Below are 21,327 nucleotides of genomic sequence, written 5' to 3'. Positions count from 1 at the left end.
ATTTGGAACCGCCAATTTGTCAAATTGTAATATGTCCATTTTGTTTATTCATCACAGTTTAAGGGTGCCCTCAAGAGGCCAAACAGCTATCGTAAAAATACATGAACTTAGTAGAATCATATATCCTGTTTCAATTTGTTTCAATAATAATAGGATACTATATTGTATCAGAGCAGTGTTATCTTGATCATTAATTCCATGAAGGCAAACTGAAGGGTCCTTATTATAAGTTACAAATGGCAAAATATGTATATGATTAAAATTAATGTGAATTTGTGACGGTATTATCAGAATATGTGTTTCGGAAATTCTTATATCGAAGGTCACCTTAATTTAAGACAAGTGAGGTCAAAGTGTTCGAATAAAGAGATAACTCGTTGTATATTACTCCTGTTACATGTTATGTATATATAATAGAAAGAGAGTACACAAAAATGTGAAAACCCGTGATTAATCAACTACACATTGTCTTTTTTCTCCAACTATAGCAGTAAAAAAGAGTGAAGTCAATAAAATAATAAAAAAAACTAAAACAGTACTGTTTTAACTCACCAAAATGGGATATTTGACTTGTTTTTTAATTCTGTGTTTCTGTATAATAAGTTTTCCTTCATCAAAGTGTCACAATGTTATGGATAACGTTGCGTACTCAAGGTACACATCATGTAGAGAACACAAGTAAATATTCATTCCTTAGATTTTCACGACCATTCATGTTCTTATTCAAAGATTCATTACCAGCTAACAGTTACTAAGGTATCATTTCTCTGGGCATATATCACGCAGATCCAAATATTTTCCCCCATAATATGAACTTGTTTCACACTGAATGTAATAAAAATTTAGTAAATAACTACTACTACTACTACTACCATCACGCCGTTTCCCCGCAGGGGTAGGCAGAGAGGATAGAACGCCACACTCTTCTGTCCTGACATACACTCCTAGCCTCCTTCACATCCATACATCTAGTCATACATGCCCTCCGATTACGCAGACTTTTGACACCGCCAGATTTTAGGTTCTGATTAATCTGATCGTGCCAAGTCTTTTTCGGTCGTCCACGTTCTGTTTTCCCTCTTACATTCGCCACATATATTTTCTTAGTCATTCTCTCGCTATCCATTCGCTCCACATGTCCATACCACCGCAAAGAGCTCTTTCTAATCTTTTCAATTATTCCTCGTTCAGCCTTACATTCCTTTCTTATATCGTCGTTTTTAATTCTGTCATACAATTATTTTCCACACATTCGTCTGAGGGAGCGCATTTCAACAGCATTCACTCTGCTTTCATCCTTCCTTTGCCAGTTCCATGTTTCGCTTCCATACATTAGTGTCGGTACTAGCACGCCGTTGTGAACCGCTAGCTTGGCTTCCATGGACATATTCTTATTCCCAATCACTCTGTTAAAAGCACCATTTATTCTATTCCCTGCATTCAGTCTTCTCTCAATATCCTTATCCACTTTTCCATCCCTTGTGAACATGCTTCCTAGATATAAAAATTCTTGCACCTGTTCTAGGGATTCATTGTGCACGATAATCTTGCATTCTGTCAAATCTTTCTCTCTTTCAAACACCATGACCTTTGACTTACCTTCATTCATTGCCAGATCATTTTCTATACATACATCATACATTCTTGACACTATTAGTTGCAAGTCCTTCGCGCTGCTCGCTAGCAGTACGGCGTCATCCGCATACAGCAAGCAACTAACAGTTATATTCATCATTTTCGCTCCGACTCCCATACTTTCAATCTCTTTCATACAATGGTCCATATAGAGATTAAACAACCATGGTGACATTACACATCCCTGCTTTACGCCTTTGGATATTGCAAACCATGATGTAATGTCCCCATTCACTCTTATACTAGCTGTGCTGCCCTCGTAGAGGGAAGCAACTGCTTGTATAAGTAAATAATATTAGGTATTTTGTTTATTTTGGCCTCTTATATTGTAAGTTTTGAGCTTTAAAAGTCTAACAAAGTGTGTATTTTCTAAATTAATGATTTTTCCTGAAAGAAAGGTGTATTTTTTATCACTTATTTTATAATATTAAAAAGTTTATTATGACAAGATAATTACTTCGGAACTTGTTAATTACATCTTGTTATTACAATCATATATTCGAGTAATTTTTATTTATTTATTTCATATTAAATGTTACTTAATGAAATATTTTAAATATATATGCATGTACAAAATATAGTTACTATACTATAATTGTTGATGTGTTGAACCTTCCAAAAGATAATAAGGGACTTACATTATCCGAGGATCAAAAAGATATATAATACAATTTCTGTCCTTTTATGTACTATTATTGCTATAATATTCATTGTAGGACACTTTTTGATGAGAACATAAAATCATATGCTCGGAACGCCATTCCAATAATGTCAAAACACAAGAAAAAAGGTTACATGGGGACTGTAGGAATAGTTGGAGGATCCAAGTATGACACAGGACCCGCTTATTTTGCTGCGATGACCGCTCTCAAGGTAACTGAGAGCATACTGATTTGTCTATTTTAATTTTCTTGTTATCCTATATTTATTTCCTGAAGACATGACATGACATGACATGACCAGTACGTTGGTACTGGTCATGTCTCCACCTACTATGTCTTCACTCGTCATTTGGACTCACCATACAGTTGAATTGAATAAAATTCTTAATATTTTTTGTGAGAAAGTTAAGAAAAGTACTTTTATTATTATCATTTCAAGGTTGGCGCTGACTGCGTGCACATATTTTGCAGCACTCTTGCTAGTGCCGCAATCCAATCCTACAGTCCAGACATCATCGTGCACCCATTATGGGATGCCAGCCAAAACCCCAACCCAACATTTGAAACCAAACTCGAGACGATGGATGTTGTAGTCTTAGGGCCAGGGCTAGAGAAGCTTCCAGAATGTAACAATATTATTACGAGAACTATTAACTCTTGCAAGAAACTGAAAAAACCACTCGTCTTAGATTTAGATGTCTTTTTTATGACTCAACCTGTAATCAATTTATTGCTTAACTATCCTCCTCCCGGTATAATCATGACTATGAATATCCCCGAATTTGAAGCATTTTACAAACTTGCCAAAGATGGTAATAACTTCAGCGAAGGACATGTTAATATCAATTTTAATAAATTAGGTCCTAACATCCTCATTTTTCGCAAGGGATGTACTGACAGTGCTATCAGTTTAAATCCTCAATCCTCTTGGTCCTTAAGTAAAAAGGGTTCCCCTAGAAGGACGGTGGGGCAAGGGCATATGATCGCTGGTGCGACCGGAATATACTTCCATTGGGCACTCAGTAATATGAAATCACTAAATCTCAGTCAAGAAATTGGGCCCATGTTCCCAGCAGCTGTGGGGAGCTATAGTGCAGCCAAAATGATGAGGGCTGCTAATCAAAAGAGCTTTGAAGAAAAAGGTAGAAATTCGGTAACTTCAGATATGCTTGACAAACTTTCAAGTATACTATATGGAAGCGATGGTGATACTATGGATGATGATGATAATGAGTAGTGTTATAAATGATCACTAGTATCAGACTCTATTCCTTATTTCATTGTAAAGAGTTACAGATTGGATACAACTATCTCCTCCATTCTACAATGACATTTTTTTGAATATTTAAACCAATACAAAGAAGGCGAGTAGGAAGCAATGTTTATTGAGATTCTGTATTTTTTGATGAGATATGAAACTTGTAATTAATATTTATGTATTTTTTAAATATTTTAATAAATAAATTGTAAACCACAAAATTTACTATTCTCTTCCTATTCCAATCATCTTTAAAAGTTGATCTCCAAAATTGTTAGTCTTTTCTGATAACCTTTTGTAACTTAATAATATTTGCCCCATATTCTTAAGGTGAAGACTGATCGGAGCATTTCGTTATAACATTACGTCGTAACATCGCTCGCGGCGTGCATCACCGAGCATCCGAAACTATGGATGGAGCGCTCCGCTCGGTGTACTGACTGCCTGAATGCTCACATCTTAACTTTTTACGTTACGACGAAATGCTCCGGTCAGTCTCCACCTTTATATGGGCTCAATGAAGGATATGTTTTTTTTTTTAAATATAATTCAACAGTTGGGTAACCAGTGATGGATATGGTGCTGCTTAGATGATGAAATACTTTCTCAATCATAAAACAAGTATAAGACTGGTAAGCCTCATGCTCTCTAACAGCTCGGGGTCACACGTTTATAAAAAAGAATTAAATATAAACAACATTTTATATTCTTTTTTTAAACTTATTAGATTATGGGGGAATGGATGCAGGAAAACTCTTTTTTTGTTAAATACATTACTTATTATTTTGGAATACAATAGAAATAAACTTAGAATAAATAAATGTATTGTTACATAAATTTATCACTTAGATATAATTTAATTTTAAAATATTTTATTCGTAAGACGGGCTTTTATCAGAGGAAAATAGCATTTGAGAAATAACATTTACTACATTATCATTTTTATCTTGAGTTAGATTTTAAAATTTGTATGATTTTCTCAATTAGTTTTTACCTTTTTATTTAACTGAATCAAAAAATAAACTAATTAAGGAGTTACTAAACTAATAAATGTGGATTTTAAGATGATTTTTATATTTTTTTGAATAGAGATAAGTTAGTACTAAGTTTATATTTGTATTTTTAGTACTTACAGAATCAAATATCTAAAAAAAAATTATTGTCTATGAGACGTTACATCACAGTGTCTATGGCAGATGTCAAAAACTTTTCGCAGGGGGCTGTCTGTTTTTCTTTTTAGCTGATTTTAATAGAAAACTTTTGCGTAACAATAGTTTCGTGGTATTTACATAATGGCTCTCTTCCTCAGGGGCTTTGCCTCGGCCATTGCCGCTTCCGGCAGGTCCGTGTTGACCATGAGAGCCCCCGCTATTCAACAAATCGCTCGAAAGACTGACCACGCAGCGGAACCAGTTCCGGAGACCAGGCCGACCGTCAGGAAGCCCAACCCGGCCGAGAAAACCCAGCTCACAGACTTTGGCAAATATGTGGCAGAATGCATGCCGAAATACGTGCAGAAAGTCCAACTGACAGCTGGGAATGAATTAGAGGTTTTGGTTGCCCCCGACGGCATCATTCCCGTGCTGCAGTTTTTGAAAGATCATCATAACGCGCAGTTCTCGAATTTGACCGATATCGCTGGTATGGACGTACCGAGCCGGCCGTACAGGTTCGAGTTGATCTACAACATTCTATCTCTACGATTCAATTCGCGAATTCGCGTCAAGACGTACACGGACGAATTGACGCCCGTTGACACTTGTAACGACGTGTTCAAGGCCGCCAACTGGTACGAGCGGGAGATCTGGGACATGTTCGGGGTGTTCTTCGCCAACCACCCCGACTTGCGGCGCATCCTGACGGACTACGGGTTCGAGGGCCACCCGTTCCGGAGGGACTTCCCGCTGAGCGGGTACGTAGAGCTGCGCTACGACGACGAGAAGCAGCGCGTGGTGGTGGAGCCGCTGGAGCTGGCGCAGGAGTTCCGCAAGTTCGAGCTCAACGCCCCCTGGGAACAGTTCCCCAACTTCCGGCACGCCCCCGAGGCGCAGGAGGAGATCGCCAACCCCGCCGGAGACAAGGAAACTAAAGCATAAGTAAGTTTTAACCACACTTTGCCGTGGACGCTGCCATTACTGACCAATGCTGGGGGGAAACCTGTACGCATTAGCCCAAAGCATTCTGACAGTGGATATTATTTCTAGTCTACTACTTAGCAATATTGCTATTACCGATATCACCATGTCAAGATACTAGGATACGCTACCTGTTACCAGATACGAGGCTGCTAACCAGACTCTGCTTCATGCTCCTCGTATCTCCTACTATGCGCCGCCGCGGTACGCTAAATTATTTAATATCGGAATATCTGCGATACTTGTATCTCCGCGTATTCCCGAACCTGGTGAGTCCTGAGCCCAGCGATATTTAACACGCCATGACTGACATCGACATGCATATTTGTCTCTTTTCATCATTTGTATCTAATAATCCAATAGACTAAGAAAGAGATAGCTTTACAATATACAATGCAAAACAACTGACCGGCAAGTCAGCTATGACTAATTTTAATTTTGTAATTTTAGCTTTATCAATAAGCTAAAATTAGTTTTATGACAATGTTATCGCTGGTTATATCAGTGTGAAACAGATTTGTGAGATTTGACTAGTATATTGTACGTATTACAGCTCCATACAAGTATCATGATATAATGATCTCATGAAGTATCATAGTATTTGTACCTGTGACTGAAATACTAGGAACACATGGAATTGTTTCCAGGGGTCATGGATATCAATGTGGCGAGCAAAACTAACCAGTAATAAAGAACTAAGGAAGTGAATAAATATAAATCTTTCATTAAGAGCGTTCAATAATCCATTTTTTATGTTGATTAGTTGTCACTACAATCATATCGGGCATTTAACCGCCACGGCTCACTTTGGTACCACCAATGGGGCTACAACACCCTAATAATTACATACAACACCCAGACCAATTGACAGGAACTAATCCACAATAGCCGTTTTGCAACTGCAGTACCATGGGGTTTATTCATGTAGGAGTCTACTTTGTAGGTGCATGAGTAACATGTTCTAATAAAGCATATTTTTTGTAAATGAATATTCTCCAGGTAATACAACTATATATCGGTCTCACACAGTACATTCCACTTTAACCAAATACTTCTTCTTCTTTTTCCATGTTCGCTCCCTAGGTGGAGCATATGGCCAACACGAGTCGTCTCCAAGTCACTCTGTCACGCGCCATCTCCTTGGCTTCCTCCCAGGTCAGTCCGGCGTCTCGAAGTTCCGCTGAGTATAGTCGGTGAATGGTCGTCAGCGGCCTTCCGGGGCGCCGGAATCCTCGGGGTTGGAAGAAGAGACATGAGGGGTTGATGCCCTCAGGTGGCATTCTAAGGACATGTCCCAACCATGTCCACCTTCTTCTCTTCAGGACTTCCAGTATGAGGGGCTGTTGAGTTCTTCTCCTCACATCGTCATTCCTGATGAAGTCATACCACTTTATACCCAGTATTCGCCTCAGGCATCTATTTTCAAAACTTGCTAGTTTCTTGCTTTGAGCTTTGGTGAGGTGCCACGACTCACATCCGTACAGCAACACTGTTAGGATGCAGGCATTAAAGAGACGACACTTGGTTTTTGTCGAGTAAAGCAGTGAGTCCCAGACATTGCGCATTTTATTGAATATAGCTCCTGCCATTCCGAGCCGTACATTCAGTTCCTTCTGGACACTACCATCCTCCACCATGAGTGTTCCAAGGTATCTGAAGGTGTCGACTCGAACGAGCGCTCGTCCCTCACAAGTAAGATGTTGATCTCGGTCCGGACAGGCTGAGTTGCACATGACATTGGTCTTTTTGGCGTTCACTCTTAGGCCTAACCGAGCGGAGTTTATTTGGAGGGAGTCAATTATATCTTGCAGGGCTCCGATCGATGTATCTATTAGAACTGCATCGTCCGCATATTCTAAATCACATAATTTCTGAGCAGGACTCACTGCAATTCCTCGATCCGGTGGAATTGACATTCGTAGGATGAAGTCAAACATGATGATGAAGAGAAATGGGGCTAGTACACAGCCTTGCTTCACCCCAGTAGAGACCTCAAATGGTTCACTGCACACATCATCTATTCTAACGCAGCATTCGCTGTTAGTGTGAAGCGCCCTGATAATGGCCACAATTTTGACAGGAACTCCATATGCTTCTATGATATTCCAAAGAGAAGACCTATGCGGGCTGTCGAAAGCTTTTTCGTAGTCTACAAAACAGCAGGCAAGGGCGCAGTTCCATTCGTTACTTTGCTGTAACAGGCATCGTAAGTTATGTATATGGTCAGCGCACGCCCTGCCTGGTAGAAAGCCCGCTTGGTTCTCTCTGAGGACTCGCATTATTGGTTTTTGGATTCTTGCCAAAATTATTTGTGCCAGAATTTTTCCAGGAACGCTTAAAAGAGTAATGCCACGGTAGTTATCACACAACAGCGGATCACCCTTTTTGTGGAGGGCTATAACTTCCCCGTTTACCCAATCCTTCGGGCACCTTTCCTCTTCCCATACCTTTGAAAGTAGGTGATACAGGGGGTCGAGGAGAGCGTCCATGCCACTCTTGACGTATTCCGGATGTATTTCGTCGACACCAGGCGCCTTTCCGTTTTTCAGCTTTTTAATAGCTGATATAATTTCAGTATGCGTTGGAGTGCTTTGCGAAATATCGTGTGCTCGCGGAATGTTCAGTTGGGCAGAGACTGAGGGCACATGGAGGGGGTCTAAGGGGGGTGGACGATTTAGCACGCGGCAGAAGTGATCTCTCCATATGCTTTTCACGCATTCGGGCTCAGACTCGATTTGGCCGCTCGGGCCACGAACTGGGCCTGCGGTCGGGGGCCGCTTACCACAGATTTGGTGCGTAATCTTAAAAAGCTTAGAAGTATCACCTCTACGGGCTGCTTGTTCGGCTGCTGCTATTTGTGTGTCCAGGGAACGGCGTTTATCCCGCCTTGCGGATCTTTTGACAGCCAGGTGCTTCCATTTATATTGCGCTCGGAGACTTTCGAGCTTACCCTGGTCAGTTTCCGCATCTTTTAAGAGTTTTATGTTGGCCCTTTCTTCTATTAATTCCCACGTTTCATCCGACATCCATTTGGGTCGATTTGACGGCTTCATTCCGAGAACCCTTTGAGCTGACGTAACTATGGCTGTTTTGATGTTATGCCATGTGCTTTCGATAGGGTCATTATCATCGGAATGTTGCTGCTCGAGTCCCTCCCTGACGGCGATATCATAGTTAAGCCAGGACATTGTCTCCTTCAGCTTATCAATGTTGACCTGACTCCTCTTCTTTGGCTTGGCAGTGCGGTTTAATTTCAGCCTCTCCCTCTCTTTCCCTCCAGGCTACCGATCACAACTAGTCGTTCCAGGCTATCCTCGTTGCCACGCGAGATGCTATTGCTTCCACTAGAGTCATAACCCTCAGTAATGAGGAATAAGACGGAGAAGAAGAAGAAGGTGATACAAACACCCCGTCAATTATTCCGACTCCTGACCTATTTCAATGCTTTAGAAATATGCCAAATACTTAACTTTTCCTAATTTACTGTGGCTAAATTATCTGTCATTCTAGTTAAGACTAATTTTAGCAACCGTTGAATTCTTACAGTTGCTCTTGCCAAATACTAATCTATTTAAAATTTCCAGATCTGCGAGCGCTGTACTGTCTATAGAACATCTTCAAGATTTTTAGGCAAATTAATTTATTAGAGTCCCTTCTGTAAATAATTTATAAATAAAACGTTTATAAAACCATTCTGACTTATTATTCATACATAATATTGATGCTAGAAGACAAAATGGGCGTAAGAAGACTGTTTTCCAAGTAAAATGACAAACATTATATATTGTATATATTTTTTTATTGAGAATACATATTTACAAAACATAATAAATACATAAAATACTAAATTAGGTTTAATTAATGCCTTAATTGTCACCAATATTGCGAGAACACGCAACAATGTTTGCGGATAAGATCAGCAATACTTCCTTTTCTCGTATGGTTGATTTTTATTAACACGTCTCTTGGCTTATTGTCTTCGTTTTAACTAATACCTACAATCTTTATCTTCACAAATATTCTTCACTTGTTTGTAACGTATCTCCTCATAGATATTTCTTCTTTTGACCCTAATCCGCACCAAATGGTCCGTAAGGCACCGCATCGCATCAACGCGGCGTTACATTAATCATTAGTTATATGAAGGAGCTCCCCCACAAGAAGAGAAGATCCCCACACGAGCAGGTACCTCGGCGGTTGGAGCGCTACGTGCAGCGCAGTCAAGGGATAACTGGAGAAGAGTTATTGCTTCCATCTTCTTCTCCGTCTTATTCCTCATTGCTGAGGGTTGTAACCCTTGTAGAAGCAATGACTCTTCTCCAGTTATCCCTTGACTGCGCTGCACGTAGCGCTCCAACCACTGAGGTGCCTGCTGCTGCCTCAATTTGATCGGTCCATCGTGTGGGGAATATTCCTCTCCCTCTCTTTCCCTCCAGGCTACCGATCACAACTAGTCGTTCCAGGCTATCCTCGTTGCCACGCGAGATGCTATTGCTTCCACTAGAGTCATAACCCTCAGTAATGAGGAATAAGACGGAGAAGAAGAAGAAGGTGATACAAACACCCCGTCAATTATTCCGACTCCTGACCTATTTCAATGCTTTAGAAATATGCCAAATACTTAACTTTTCCTAATTTACTGTGGCTAAATTATCTGTCATTCTAGTTAAGACTAATTTTAGCAACCGTTGAATTCTTACAGTTGCTCTTGCCAGCGAAAATAGCACGTTCTGAGTTCTCGCTTCGGTTGAAATGTAAGTTGGAATCAAGTAAGAGCGTCTGATAGCAGTCCCACTACCTCCTGTAGCGGTACCTCTTGAAGTGGAACCAGAGCTGGAAAATGTTGTTTTGGAATTGGCAGCGAAAGCCTCTCTTGTAGGAGTATTCCCACTCCCGATTGACAATCTTGAAGGCAATATCCTCGTAAGGCGGTCCCGCCCGGAACCTCAGCACCCCGAAGTCTGCATTCTCGGGACAAGGTTTCTGAAACATTATTCATAATCATTATCCTGTCTATACAAACGTAAATGAATTGGAGATTATATGCAAAGACATCAAAATAATTATTTATTGAAGTTATTTGTCCGCCTCCGCAGTGTAATAGTCAGCACGCTCGGCTACCGTTCTGGAGGTCCCGGGTTCGATTCCCAGAGGGGGTCTAATAAATATAAGTGATTTTTTTCACATTAATATTTATTCAATATTACCTTGGACGGTACCTGAAGTGGAGGGCTGATCACCTTTCTTTCGTGTGTTAACGATCAAGATAACACTGTGTTTATATGATGCAGTGCCCTATACACTTTTGGGGTGCGGATAAGGGTAGGAATGTTTTACTTCAGAAAGATCTATATTTAGTATTTTTTGTAGATATTTCTGTCGCTAAAGAATGCTATATCTATTTAAAAATGTCCCATAAATAAAATAAAAATTATTATTTATCATCAACTTGTCCAGCCATACCAATGGCTACACCAGGTGGGAATATATTGGATGATTTATTAAATGCTGTTTTTGTGAATTATCGCCTCGAGGGCATTGTAAAAAGAACTTAAATCTGATTCTAGTTCTCAACAAACAGACTAGTAATACCCTAGATCAAAACTACCTAAGCAATTTGTTTTTTATCTACCCTACGAATTCCTCAACACAGATGGTGATAACAATAAATAAACAATGTATTTATACCAAATGTCAACCGATTTAAAATGTGATAATCTGATTCGAAAATATATATGTACATTCTTCTTCTTCTTTAAACCCTTATCCGCACACCACTGGTGCATAGGGCACTGCATCATATAAACGCAGTGTTATCTTGATCGTTAACACATGAAGGAAAGGTGATCAGCCCTCCGCTTCAGGTACCAAGTCCAGGGTAATATAGAATAAATATGAATTAGAGTGAAAAAATCACTCATATTTATTTATCCCCCCCTGGGAATCGAACCCGGGAACTCCAGTACGGTAGCCCAGCGTGCTGACCATAATACTACGGAGGCAGACAATGTATCAAATAAATGTACATTGGTATTAAATAAATGTTTGAAATAAACTGCTAAAATGCTAATAACATATTTACCAGGGAAAATTCAGGCGTGGAGTTCTTGTCTATAAGATCAGGGTAGAAGATATTGAACTTGTAGCCCTGTACGATCTTGGGAGGAGGATTGTCCATATCGTAATGCGTCTGGTTATATTTATTCCACTCAAACCCGGTGTGCACTCTGCAAACATAATACAGCGTAAAGTACACAATGGTCAACACGAGAGAAGTGGAACTATATTTGTAGTTTCTAGAGCTAATTGTTTTAACAGTATACATATATGTGTACCAAAAAATAATGAAAGACCCAACTGAAGTTAGTATTAACACATTTCGGAGGGGTGTTTTTTTACGCCTGCGGACCGCTAGCGACGGGATTTGATAATTGTATACATACAGTTTAGACCTAAACGAAGAGATTGGTATATAATATTCATATAAAAACATGAAATAATTCCTTTTTTTCTGACTTTGAAATGAGGCTGGCGTAGAAGGTAAAAAAACCATTCCCGTCTTTAAGTATTCATCAACCGAACGGGTAGAAATACCTTTCCCGTCCTTAGTGTGTTAAACGCAGCAGGGAGACAAATTCTACATCATATTACTTCACAAATTGCAATAGTTACATTTCCCTAAAGGGTACAATATAAACTCTGCTTATTAACCTCTGCAAATGTGTTAATACAGTTTCAGGGTATATGTCAAAATAAAGCTATGCATTCTAGATTAAATAATTGGTAAAAGTAAATAAAAACTTTTTAGCACCAATAAACATACAGATTTTATTTGAATTTTTATCAACTACCTCTACCATAACCTAAATAATAAATAAATTAAACCCTCAGTAATGAGGACTAAGACGAAGAAATAAATGGTTAAAAATGAAGACGTACCTGTTGAAGTATCTGGGCTTCCTCGGCCTGTACTTGTCGGACCAGAGGTAGAGCTGGTCGGGCAGGTGCGCCTCCACGCTGAACTTGGCCTCGTCGCCGGCCATGCCGCGGCGCGCCTCGCGTTCCAGCGCCGCGAGCCCGGGCGCGTCCTGCGCGGGGCCCGCCGCGCCCGCCGGCGCGCCTGCCAGCTTGGCGCGCAGGAACAGCACGCGCTGCTCCTCGTGCGCGGGCTCCACGAGCAGCGTGCCGGGCTCCAGGCGGGAGGGGGACAGCAGCACCGGCGAGTAGCGCCCGCTCGCGTACAGCCTCAGGTACTCGCTCGTCATGTCCGTCTCTTCAGGAGCCCATCTGAAAACACAGGCATACAACATAATTTTTTAATATTGGTCACCCTATCAAATTAAAGACAGCCAAATTATTCTTATTTAGGCAATATTTTTCTTTTGTTGATATAATCTATAAGCATAGCATCTCTAATAATCTACAGCCTATCTTTTTCATGAGCCTTCTGTCCTTCACCGCTGGATATAGGCTTCTTCCCTTCTTTGCATTTCCTCCAGTCGGTTGCTGCTTGCAGCCAGTCTCAATGGTGACAATTTTCAGTCACGAGAAGACGAGATTAATAAACAAAAAACATTGTGAAATAAACTCACTCATCCCCGCTGTCTTCTTCCGTCTTGGGCGCAAGTTCCGCCGCCCCACTGGTGCCGGGGCGCGGCTCTTGGTCCGCCCCCTCTGGAGCCCTCTCCGGTGCCCCGTCCGCCCCCCCCGCCTCCTCCGCGCCTGCTTCGGGGACGCACGGGGCCACGGTCGCGGGCTCTGCGCCGACTCCCTGCTCCTGCTTGAGCAGCTGCAGCTTGCGACGCAGGTTCTGCTGGTGGCGGTCACGCAGACGCGCCCGGGCCATGTGCGCTGGAAATAAATCAATTATTACTGGGCCGTAATTAGGATGAGTCAGTTTATTCAGCAGGTCGCTTCATAGCGACTGTCATCAGTACAAGAACAAGTGTGTGCAGTGTCCTATGTGTCAATCTCATAAGGGTTGGGTCTCATAACATAAACATTACCCGCGTACACCCCTAACCTGCCCCTAGCGGACACTTGGGAGTCAAAGTTCAAGTGGCTAGAACTATTGCGCCATAGCACAATGATCTAAAATGTCACATTCTCAAGATTGCTAAATCTTGAACCTAACCTACACTGTGACAATTTAACAATTAGTTTGTGCTAAAATCAAAATAAATCACAGCATAAAATTTACTTACCCAACCTAATATAGCTTACAGGTATATCGTTACCAATTGAACAACAGAAATGCTAGCATCATCATAGTAAAGTATACTATATTCACAGTCGGGTTTTGATTGCGCTTAATATAAATAAACAGTCTTCAAACAGAACTATTTCATATAATAAAATAACAACTATATAGTTTTTCCGCATGATTGTGATAAATTTTCCACATCATGTCGGTTACGACGAAACCCAGTCGCTGGTCAAATAAAATTTATATGCTAAAAAGTATTTAGTTGTTATTTTATTATATAAAATGCAGTTCCACCAACAAATGTCAGTACAAAATTTAAATCTAAGAACTATTTCATTTGTAGATGTAACATTTAACACAATTTTCTTTTATATAAAAGAATATTCTAAAACTTTTTGTGGGTTTTACACAAACTAGTTTTCATATTATTTAAAGCAAATGGCTTGACAATTTGATATTGGATAATTGATATTTTTCATCTTGAACTTATAAAGACACCTATAATTGAAAATAAGATACGTTTATGTGTTGCTATATGTACCCTTCAGTTGGGAGAGTAAGGATTCCCAATATCCGACGTCCACTCCATCATGTCTGCCTCGGATCTTGTCTTCAATCTGCTGCTGCAGAGCCTCCAACTGAGCGCCGGTCTTCCCTTTGAACACCTGCAATACACTTTTTCACTAAACCTTATGTGGAAAACTGGCAACAGAACACGATGCTATAAAGCAGCACTATAAGTATTTATTTATCTTAATTCAGGGTATTTTAACTCCAAATATTGGATTTCTTCAATAAGTATATCAATTACCAATTGTCCTTATAATATTAAACCCTATTCTGTCGTTTTATTGAAATTTGATATACCTGCGTGACATCTTGCGCGACTGCGTGATGAATGCCGTCTCGACGCACGCCTTCAGCTCCCCCCTCGGCTGTGCGTAATTTCTCCAGTTCATCTTGAACAATCGTGGTTATGTCGGACCAGTAAGAAAGATTTGCATCATTCTCCAACTCTTTGTAAACCTGCAAGAAGCATCTTTAAATTTAATTTTCTTCAAACAATAAATTCCATATAATGAAATAAGATTTTTCACTGTATGAAAGTGTCATTGTAAGAAAGATACTTTCTTCAGGTTGTGCGAATCGTTTTCTGCCAGCAGACCTTCAGTCACTGGCAGTAAGTGAGAATGGGAGTGTGGGTTTCCATTACACAAGTAAAAGAATAATATACATAGTTTACTGACTTGTCTGTTATGAATCATGATCATTGATGTGTGGCTGATGACACAATCCGTTTAGTTTCTAATTACGTCCATTATTCATTTATTGAAAGCTATTTTGTATGTCCGCCTCCGTAGTGTAATGGTCAGCACGCTCGGCTACCGTTCTGGAGGTCCCGGGTTCGATTCCCAAGGGGGGTAAAATAAATATAAGTGATTTTTTCACTGTCATATTTATTCAATATTACCCTGGACTGGTACCTGAAGCGGAGGGCTGATTACCTTTCTTTCATGTGTAAACGATCAAGATAACACTGCGTTTATATGACGCAGTGCCCTATGCACCATTGGGGTGCGGATAATATAATAAATAATAATAAAACCCTTATCCGCACCCAATGGTGCATAGGGCACTGCGTCATATAAACGCAGTGTTATCTTGATCGTTTACACATGAAGGAAAGGTGATCAGCCCTCCGCTTCAGGTACCAGTCCAGGGTAATATTGAATAAATATGACAGTGAAAAAATCACTTATATTTATTTTACCCCCCTTGGGAATCGAACCCGGGACCTCCAGAACGGTAGCCGAGCGTGCTGACCATTACACTACGGAGGCGGACAGGGGTGCGGATAAGGGTTTTATTATTATTATTATTTTGTAAATAGTTAAGTTATTTAATGACTTTAAGAACAATAAAAGCAGATTATAAAGCTTTAATACTTAAATTCCCTTTGGTCAAACGTGTTTTTGATCTTGTGATTCTGTGTTTTTATGTAGCATATTATGTATTGATGAATTCTATTGTTTAATTGGGAAGAGTTTTCTTGTGATGTGTGAGAGTAATATTTGAATGCATATGTAAGGATTGTTTTAGCGTACAGTTGTTTGTCACGAGTAGGAGCAGTAGTTACCTTGATATCCTCCAGTAAATCTTCCAGATCAGCAATCTGCAGCCCGTTCAGGTAGGTGTAGGGTTCGTGCATCTCCACAGCATCCACCTCTCCTTCGGCGCTGACATACCAAGCGAGGAGGTCTATCGCCTTGGCTAGAAATACATAAACAATATCAAAGTATGTTTGGAAAAACAGATTATCTGAAAGTGCGGCGCTTAATAAACTGGCTGGTGGAGGATCGTTCAGCATATTTGTAAATATTTTAGACTACAGTAGGGTATAATAGACTATAATAGCGACGTTGAGAATGCGGTTGACAGTTTTGGTAGTTACAGGCCAACTGCTGTTAGATGAAATCAGGAAGATACAGAGCATATCGGAAGAGGAATGCAAGGTAATATGCAAATTGACATTTGAACACACTAAAATATAGCTGACCATGTGTTGTACCAACCCTAAAACATGCTGGAATGAATAGTTATTTGATCTAAGTTTTGTAATGACATTTCTTGGTGGAAATGCATTTTATAAAATAAAATAATAACTATTTATACAGTTTTTTCCATGTGAATTTTATTTGACCAGCGACCGGGTTTTGTTGTAACCGAATTCATCAGATTGGTATGATGATGTCAGTTACGATGAAACCCGGCCGCTAGTGAAATAAAATTAATGTGGAATAAACTACATACATAGTTGCTATTTTACTCTATAAAAAGTTATTTTTATTATTTTCATTGTTGAGATAGCAGTCTACCAATGTCGCCGTACGCTTGCATACAAAAGCGGATAAGTTTGACATATAAATTAACACAAAATATGATTGGAATATTACATGATGTAATGCAGTACCTCTGCCATCCTGTATGCGTATGTGTGTGCGCAGGCGCGCCTGCTTGAGATGGAAGGCGTCCTCCAGCGCGCGCCAGTGTCGCCACTCGGCGGCCTCGCGCCCGCGCTGCAGCCCCAGGGCCTCCTCCTCGCGCGCCTCCCGCTCCGCCTCCCGCTCCAATCTACGCTTCTTTACCTACAGCCGCAACAAAACAATAGCTGCTATTATCGTGTTTCTTTTGGTAAACTAAATATAAAGTATGCCCCATTCAATATGTATGCATATACAGATCATTTTTAATGCCCGGGATCGCGAACAATGAAACATATTTAAGTCAAAAGTTGAAACTAAACATTCGCAAAATCAAAAATCTGTGTCAAAACTCAATGGAAGGATAATAATAATAATCAATTTGGATAATCTGTTTATCGCTATTTTCGTAAAATACTACCTCAGGTGCACTTCACTGTGAATGAATTGGGGAAAAAATTATAGTGGAAATGATTTAACAAACAAATTTGTTTTTAGTTTTTTTTTTTAAATCATCTCATTCTCACTATTTCTAACTACTGGTGGAAGAGCATTCCACGCCATCAGTCCCACAACAACAAAGGCACGCTGACCAGATTTAGTGCGCTGGTTGCGACCTGGTAAGATCACTTGCCCATAGCAGTTGTTGTAGCTGATCGAAGCTGTCTTGCTGTATGAGACGTCTATCAACCAATTCATCTGAAATAGTGCTATTTCAGATAGTCTGGAGCCATATTATGTATTGATTTATACATAACTAGACAGAGTTTATACTCAATCCTTTCAGGAAAGCGTAACCAATGCAGTTAAAGTAGTGGGGTGATGTGACTGAATTAAGAAATTAAAAAACAGTCTCCAGATAGTGAATATCTCTATTTTTCTAGTAGGTACAATGCTACAGCTATTTTGTCGTCACCAATATGCCACCAACACACCCACATTCCTTACAATATTTTTCTAGTAGGTATAGTGCTACGGCTACGTCGGGCTGTGGTCCCGTGGTTAGTGTCGCGGACTCTCGAGTCAGAGTTTCTCAGTTCGAACCCACTCTACAACAATTTGATACCTATTCAGATAGTGAGGATACCTTTTCAAGTTCAATTTTGCTGTCCAGCTGTTTCTGTCTGTTGCGCGACTCGATCTCGTCGTGTGAAGCTCCCTCGAGCCCGTCCTTGACCAGTTTCTTGGACCACACGAAGGTCTGGGTGAGCGCCGCGTCCCCAAAGGGGTTGTCCTGGTTGGTGTAGTGCTGGTACTCCCCGTCCCACCCCATGCGCTCCCTGCGACGCCGCTCCTTCTCGCGCTTCTCCTGCAGACGACGAGCCCTGCAATTTAACAGTTCCACATACAGATGGCAACCTTTGCAAAGCAGACCGGAGTGGCGATGCAGGTGTCATTTGTTGCTGCAAACCAAACTGCAGGGTTGAAACAAAAGAAGGATCACAACTAAGCGATGATTATTTTATTTTTGATTATTTTATGTTGTTGTAATGAATTTCCTCATTAAAGTATTTAATATTAATACCCCATTTATAATAAAAAATAGAGTCACTTTGTGCAATCAAAGCTCAACTTACTGCATGAGCTTACTGCATGATACTTCTATTTGTCAGCATGTCATTTACAAGATTATCATGAAGATTAACTATGTTTTACAATCATACACAGAAAATAAATTGTTATTACGAAAATATTTTACTGAAATAGTTTATCCCTCCTGAAAATGGAGACTGACCGGAGCATTTCGTCGTAACATCGCTCGCGGCGAGCATCACCGAGCGTCCGAAACATTGGATGGAGCGCCCGGCTCGGTGTACTGACTGCCTGAATGCGCGCATTGTAACGTGTTACGTTACGACAAAATGCTTCGGTCAGTCTCCACCTTAAGGCTAATGTACAAATACATATTTTTTTAAAGTGTTATGATCTAATTCAAAAGACAAGCGGATGAAATTTCAGCAGATGTAATAAAAAAAATACATTAAAAAGATAGGACAACAAAGTTTATGGATATAAATTACAGGTTACAATTAACCCTCCTCCCTACTACTACTACTACTACCGTCACGCCGTTTCTCCGCAGGGGTAGGCAGAGAGGATGGAACGCCACACTCTTCTGTCCTGACATACACTCCTCGCCTCCTTCACATCCATACATCTAGTCATACATGCCCTCCGATTACGCTAACTTTTGACACCGCCAGATTTTAGGTTCTGATTGATCTGATCATGCCAAGTCTTTTTCGGTCGTCCACGTTCTGTTTTCCCTCTCATATTCGCCATATATATTTTCTTAGTCATTCTCTCGTTATCCATTCGCTCCACATGTCCATACCACCGCAAAGAACTCTTCCTAATCTTTTCAATTATTCCTCGTTCATCCTTACATTCCTTTCTTATATCTTCGTTTTTAATTCTGTCATACAATGATTTTCCACACATTCGTCTGAGGGAGCGCATTTCAACAGCGTTCACTCTGCTTTCATCCTTCCTTTGCCAGTTCCATGTTTCGCTTCCATGCATTAGTGTCGGTACTAGCACGCCGTTGTGAACCGCTAGCTTGGCTTCCTACTTGAGATATATCAAATTCAACATTCTATACATATTACATCGACTGCCTTAAGTATACAACTGATAGCAAACTACAAATTCATAGAAGGATCTAAACAAATTTTATCTAGAACATTTTCTACGAGTCCTCCGAGTTTTGTTTTAAAAAAAAGGGTAGTTAATTGCAAAATATATTTTTTTGTCACCTGGAACTAAAGATGTAATGGATTACATAAAGAAATCAACATTGACAATTCTGGACAATGTGGCTCACAATAGTACACGCAAGAGGAATCGATATATGAGAGGATGTACTGAACATTAAATGCGGTAGATATTTAAAAATTGATAACAGAGTATAAGCTGACCTTTTTTGTTCGGGAGTTTCATTAGCTTTCATTGCATCTTTTAACTTCTTTCTTTCAGCAACTTGCTTCAACCGTTCTTCCTCCAGCCTCTGCAGTAACTTCAACTCCTGTTCACTGCTAGAATCATCAGAGGAAGATGATGATGATGAAGATGAAGACTTCCTCCGCTTTTTCTTACTTTTCTTATGTTTATCCCTGTCTTTTGACTTTTTGCTTGATTTTTTACTTGAACCATCTTCTGAACGATCCTTCGATCGTTTTCTGCGACTTTTTTTGTAATTATCGTCAGATCCTCGCGATGGCGAGGGCGACTTCTTCCGCCTTTCCGTAGAACTACGTTTACTGTTTTTATCATCGCGAGAGACTACTTTTCTATCTTGAGATCTATCCCTTCTGTTTCTTGGTTCGTCTTTATAATCCCGATACTCCGTTCTACGGTCTTTATCCCGTGAAGAAACGTAGGACGAATTATTTCTTGAAGACCTGTCAAACATGATACAAATACAAATATGAGAAATTTCTACACATATGAAACACAATAATATCGGCAGTCGAACATTTTTCACTTACATTATGAAATTTTCTGTGTATTTTAAAGTAAAATTAAATAAACACGTACTTTGTTAATAACATCGCAATAACGACAAATCAAAGTCGTTTTGAAGTTGACATAAAATCATAACCATAAAACCAGTCTAATTATATACCTAAACACAAACTTCGAAAAAAGTTGCCATTGTGTTACACAATGTTGCAATATTTCAGAAAAATCCGTACAGTTTAGGTACCTACCGGAACCTTTGCACACAATACCTACCGAACAATATTTCCCAAAGATACACATTTTCGATCCATATTCCATAAAATTTTCGGAAAAAAAATACAGCATGAATACACTAAAGTACGTGTAATTTATTCAGATTGCGGCATATTGAAAATAACATTCAGTTTTCAAATTGTTTTATATTTATACCACATGGAGATATTTTAGATTATTACAAATTTATTTGCGTACCCACCATATTATTCTAAAATACAAAATATAAGGAATTGATTCAATATCACGCTTATTTGTAGTCTCTTTAAAATACCTATTACAGGCTTTTATTATATTTTGTTCGCTCCACGAGTGTGTTCTCATGTATTTGTACAATTATGCGACCCCAATGCCCTAGCCATCAGAGGTTTTCTCCATTTCCCACCTGCTATTCTCCGTCCATACATTGTACTTTTTCATAAAGCAATATCAAACATCCTGAGCTCCCTCATTTTATGTCATCTGTAATGGGTAAATATATAACATCCAAAAATCTAGTGCATGGGATTGATCACATTGCCTAAATATAATTGACAATCAGGTTGGCAACATGCCCTATGCTCCACTAGGACTGGCCATATACATATATAGAGGTCAGAAATAATGTTATGATTGAACCAAAAAGATCAACCTTTAATTCTTATTCATATATATTTTTTTTATTTGCAAATAAGGAGAAATATTTTAAGAATAGGTCCCTAAATTAAGACTTATT

At 39.8% G+C, this 21,327-nt stretch overlaps 3 protein-coding genes across 4 annotated transcripts; 2 read left to right on the top strand and 1 right to left on the bottom strand.

Moving 5' to 3' along the window:
* Positions 1–395: 395 nt before the first annotated feature.
* LOC148302691 (ATP-dependent (S)-NAD(P)H-hydrate dehydratase-like) lies at positions 396–3,777 on the top strand. Of its 2 annotated transcripts, none has more exons than XM_088271213.1 (3): positions 396–654; positions 2,352–2,508; positions 2,737–3,777. In XM_088271213.1, the coding sequence occupies exons 1-3, from the start codon at positions 557–559 to the stop codon at positions 3,532–3,534; spliced, it is 1,053 nt and encodes a 350-aa protein (XP_088127339.1). In that variant the 5' UTR covers positions 396–556; the 3' UTR covers positions 3,535–3,777. The 2 variants fall into 2 exon arrangements, with proteins under 2 accessions (XP_088127339.1, XP_088127337.1); XM_088271211.1 differs by having other exon boundaries at positions 396–678; positions 2,737–3,776.
* Positions 3,778–4,749: 972 nt separating this feature from the next.
* On the top strand, positions 4,750–9,382 carry ND-30 (NADH:ubiquinone oxidoreductase core subunit S3). The gene is made up of 2 exons (XM_088271186.1): positions 4,750–5,651; positions 9,275–9,382. The coding sequence occupies exon 1, from the start codon at positions 4,848–4,850 to the stop codon at positions 5,649–5,651; it is 804 nt and encodes a 267-aa protein (XP_088127312.1). The 5' UTR covers positions 4,750–4,847; the 3' UTR covers positions 9,275–9,382.
* Positions 9,383–10,051: 669 nt separating this feature from the next.
* cactin (cactin, spliceosome C complex subunit) lies at positions 10,052–20,495 on the bottom strand. The gene is made up of 11 exons (XM_088271185.1): positions 20,366–20,495; positions 19,796–20,278; positions 17,965–18,202; positions 16,868–17,042; positions 16,034–16,167; positions 14,764–14,922; positions 14,438–14,561; positions 13,283–13,541; positions 12,630–12,977; positions 11,773–11,917; positions 10,052–10,673 (listed from the first exon to the last, which is right to left on the bottom strand). Coding segments are annotated over exons 1-11 (2,256 nt in total). The 5' UTR covers positions 20,368–20,495; the 3' UTR covers positions 10,052–10,484.
* Positions 20,496–21,327: the final 832 nt, after the last annotated feature.

This window comes from Brachycentrus maculatus, unplaced genomic scaffold (genome assembly GCF_059751285.1).
Source record: "Brachycentrus maculatus isolate JH-2025_06_01 unplaced genomic scaffold, ASM5975128v1 h1tg000421l, whole genome shotgun sequence".
NCBI lineage: Eukaryota > Metazoa > Arthropoda > Insecta > Trichoptera > Brachycentridae > Brachycentrus > Brachycentrus maculatus.
This window is presented reverse-complemented; position numbering and strand designations above follow the sequence as displayed.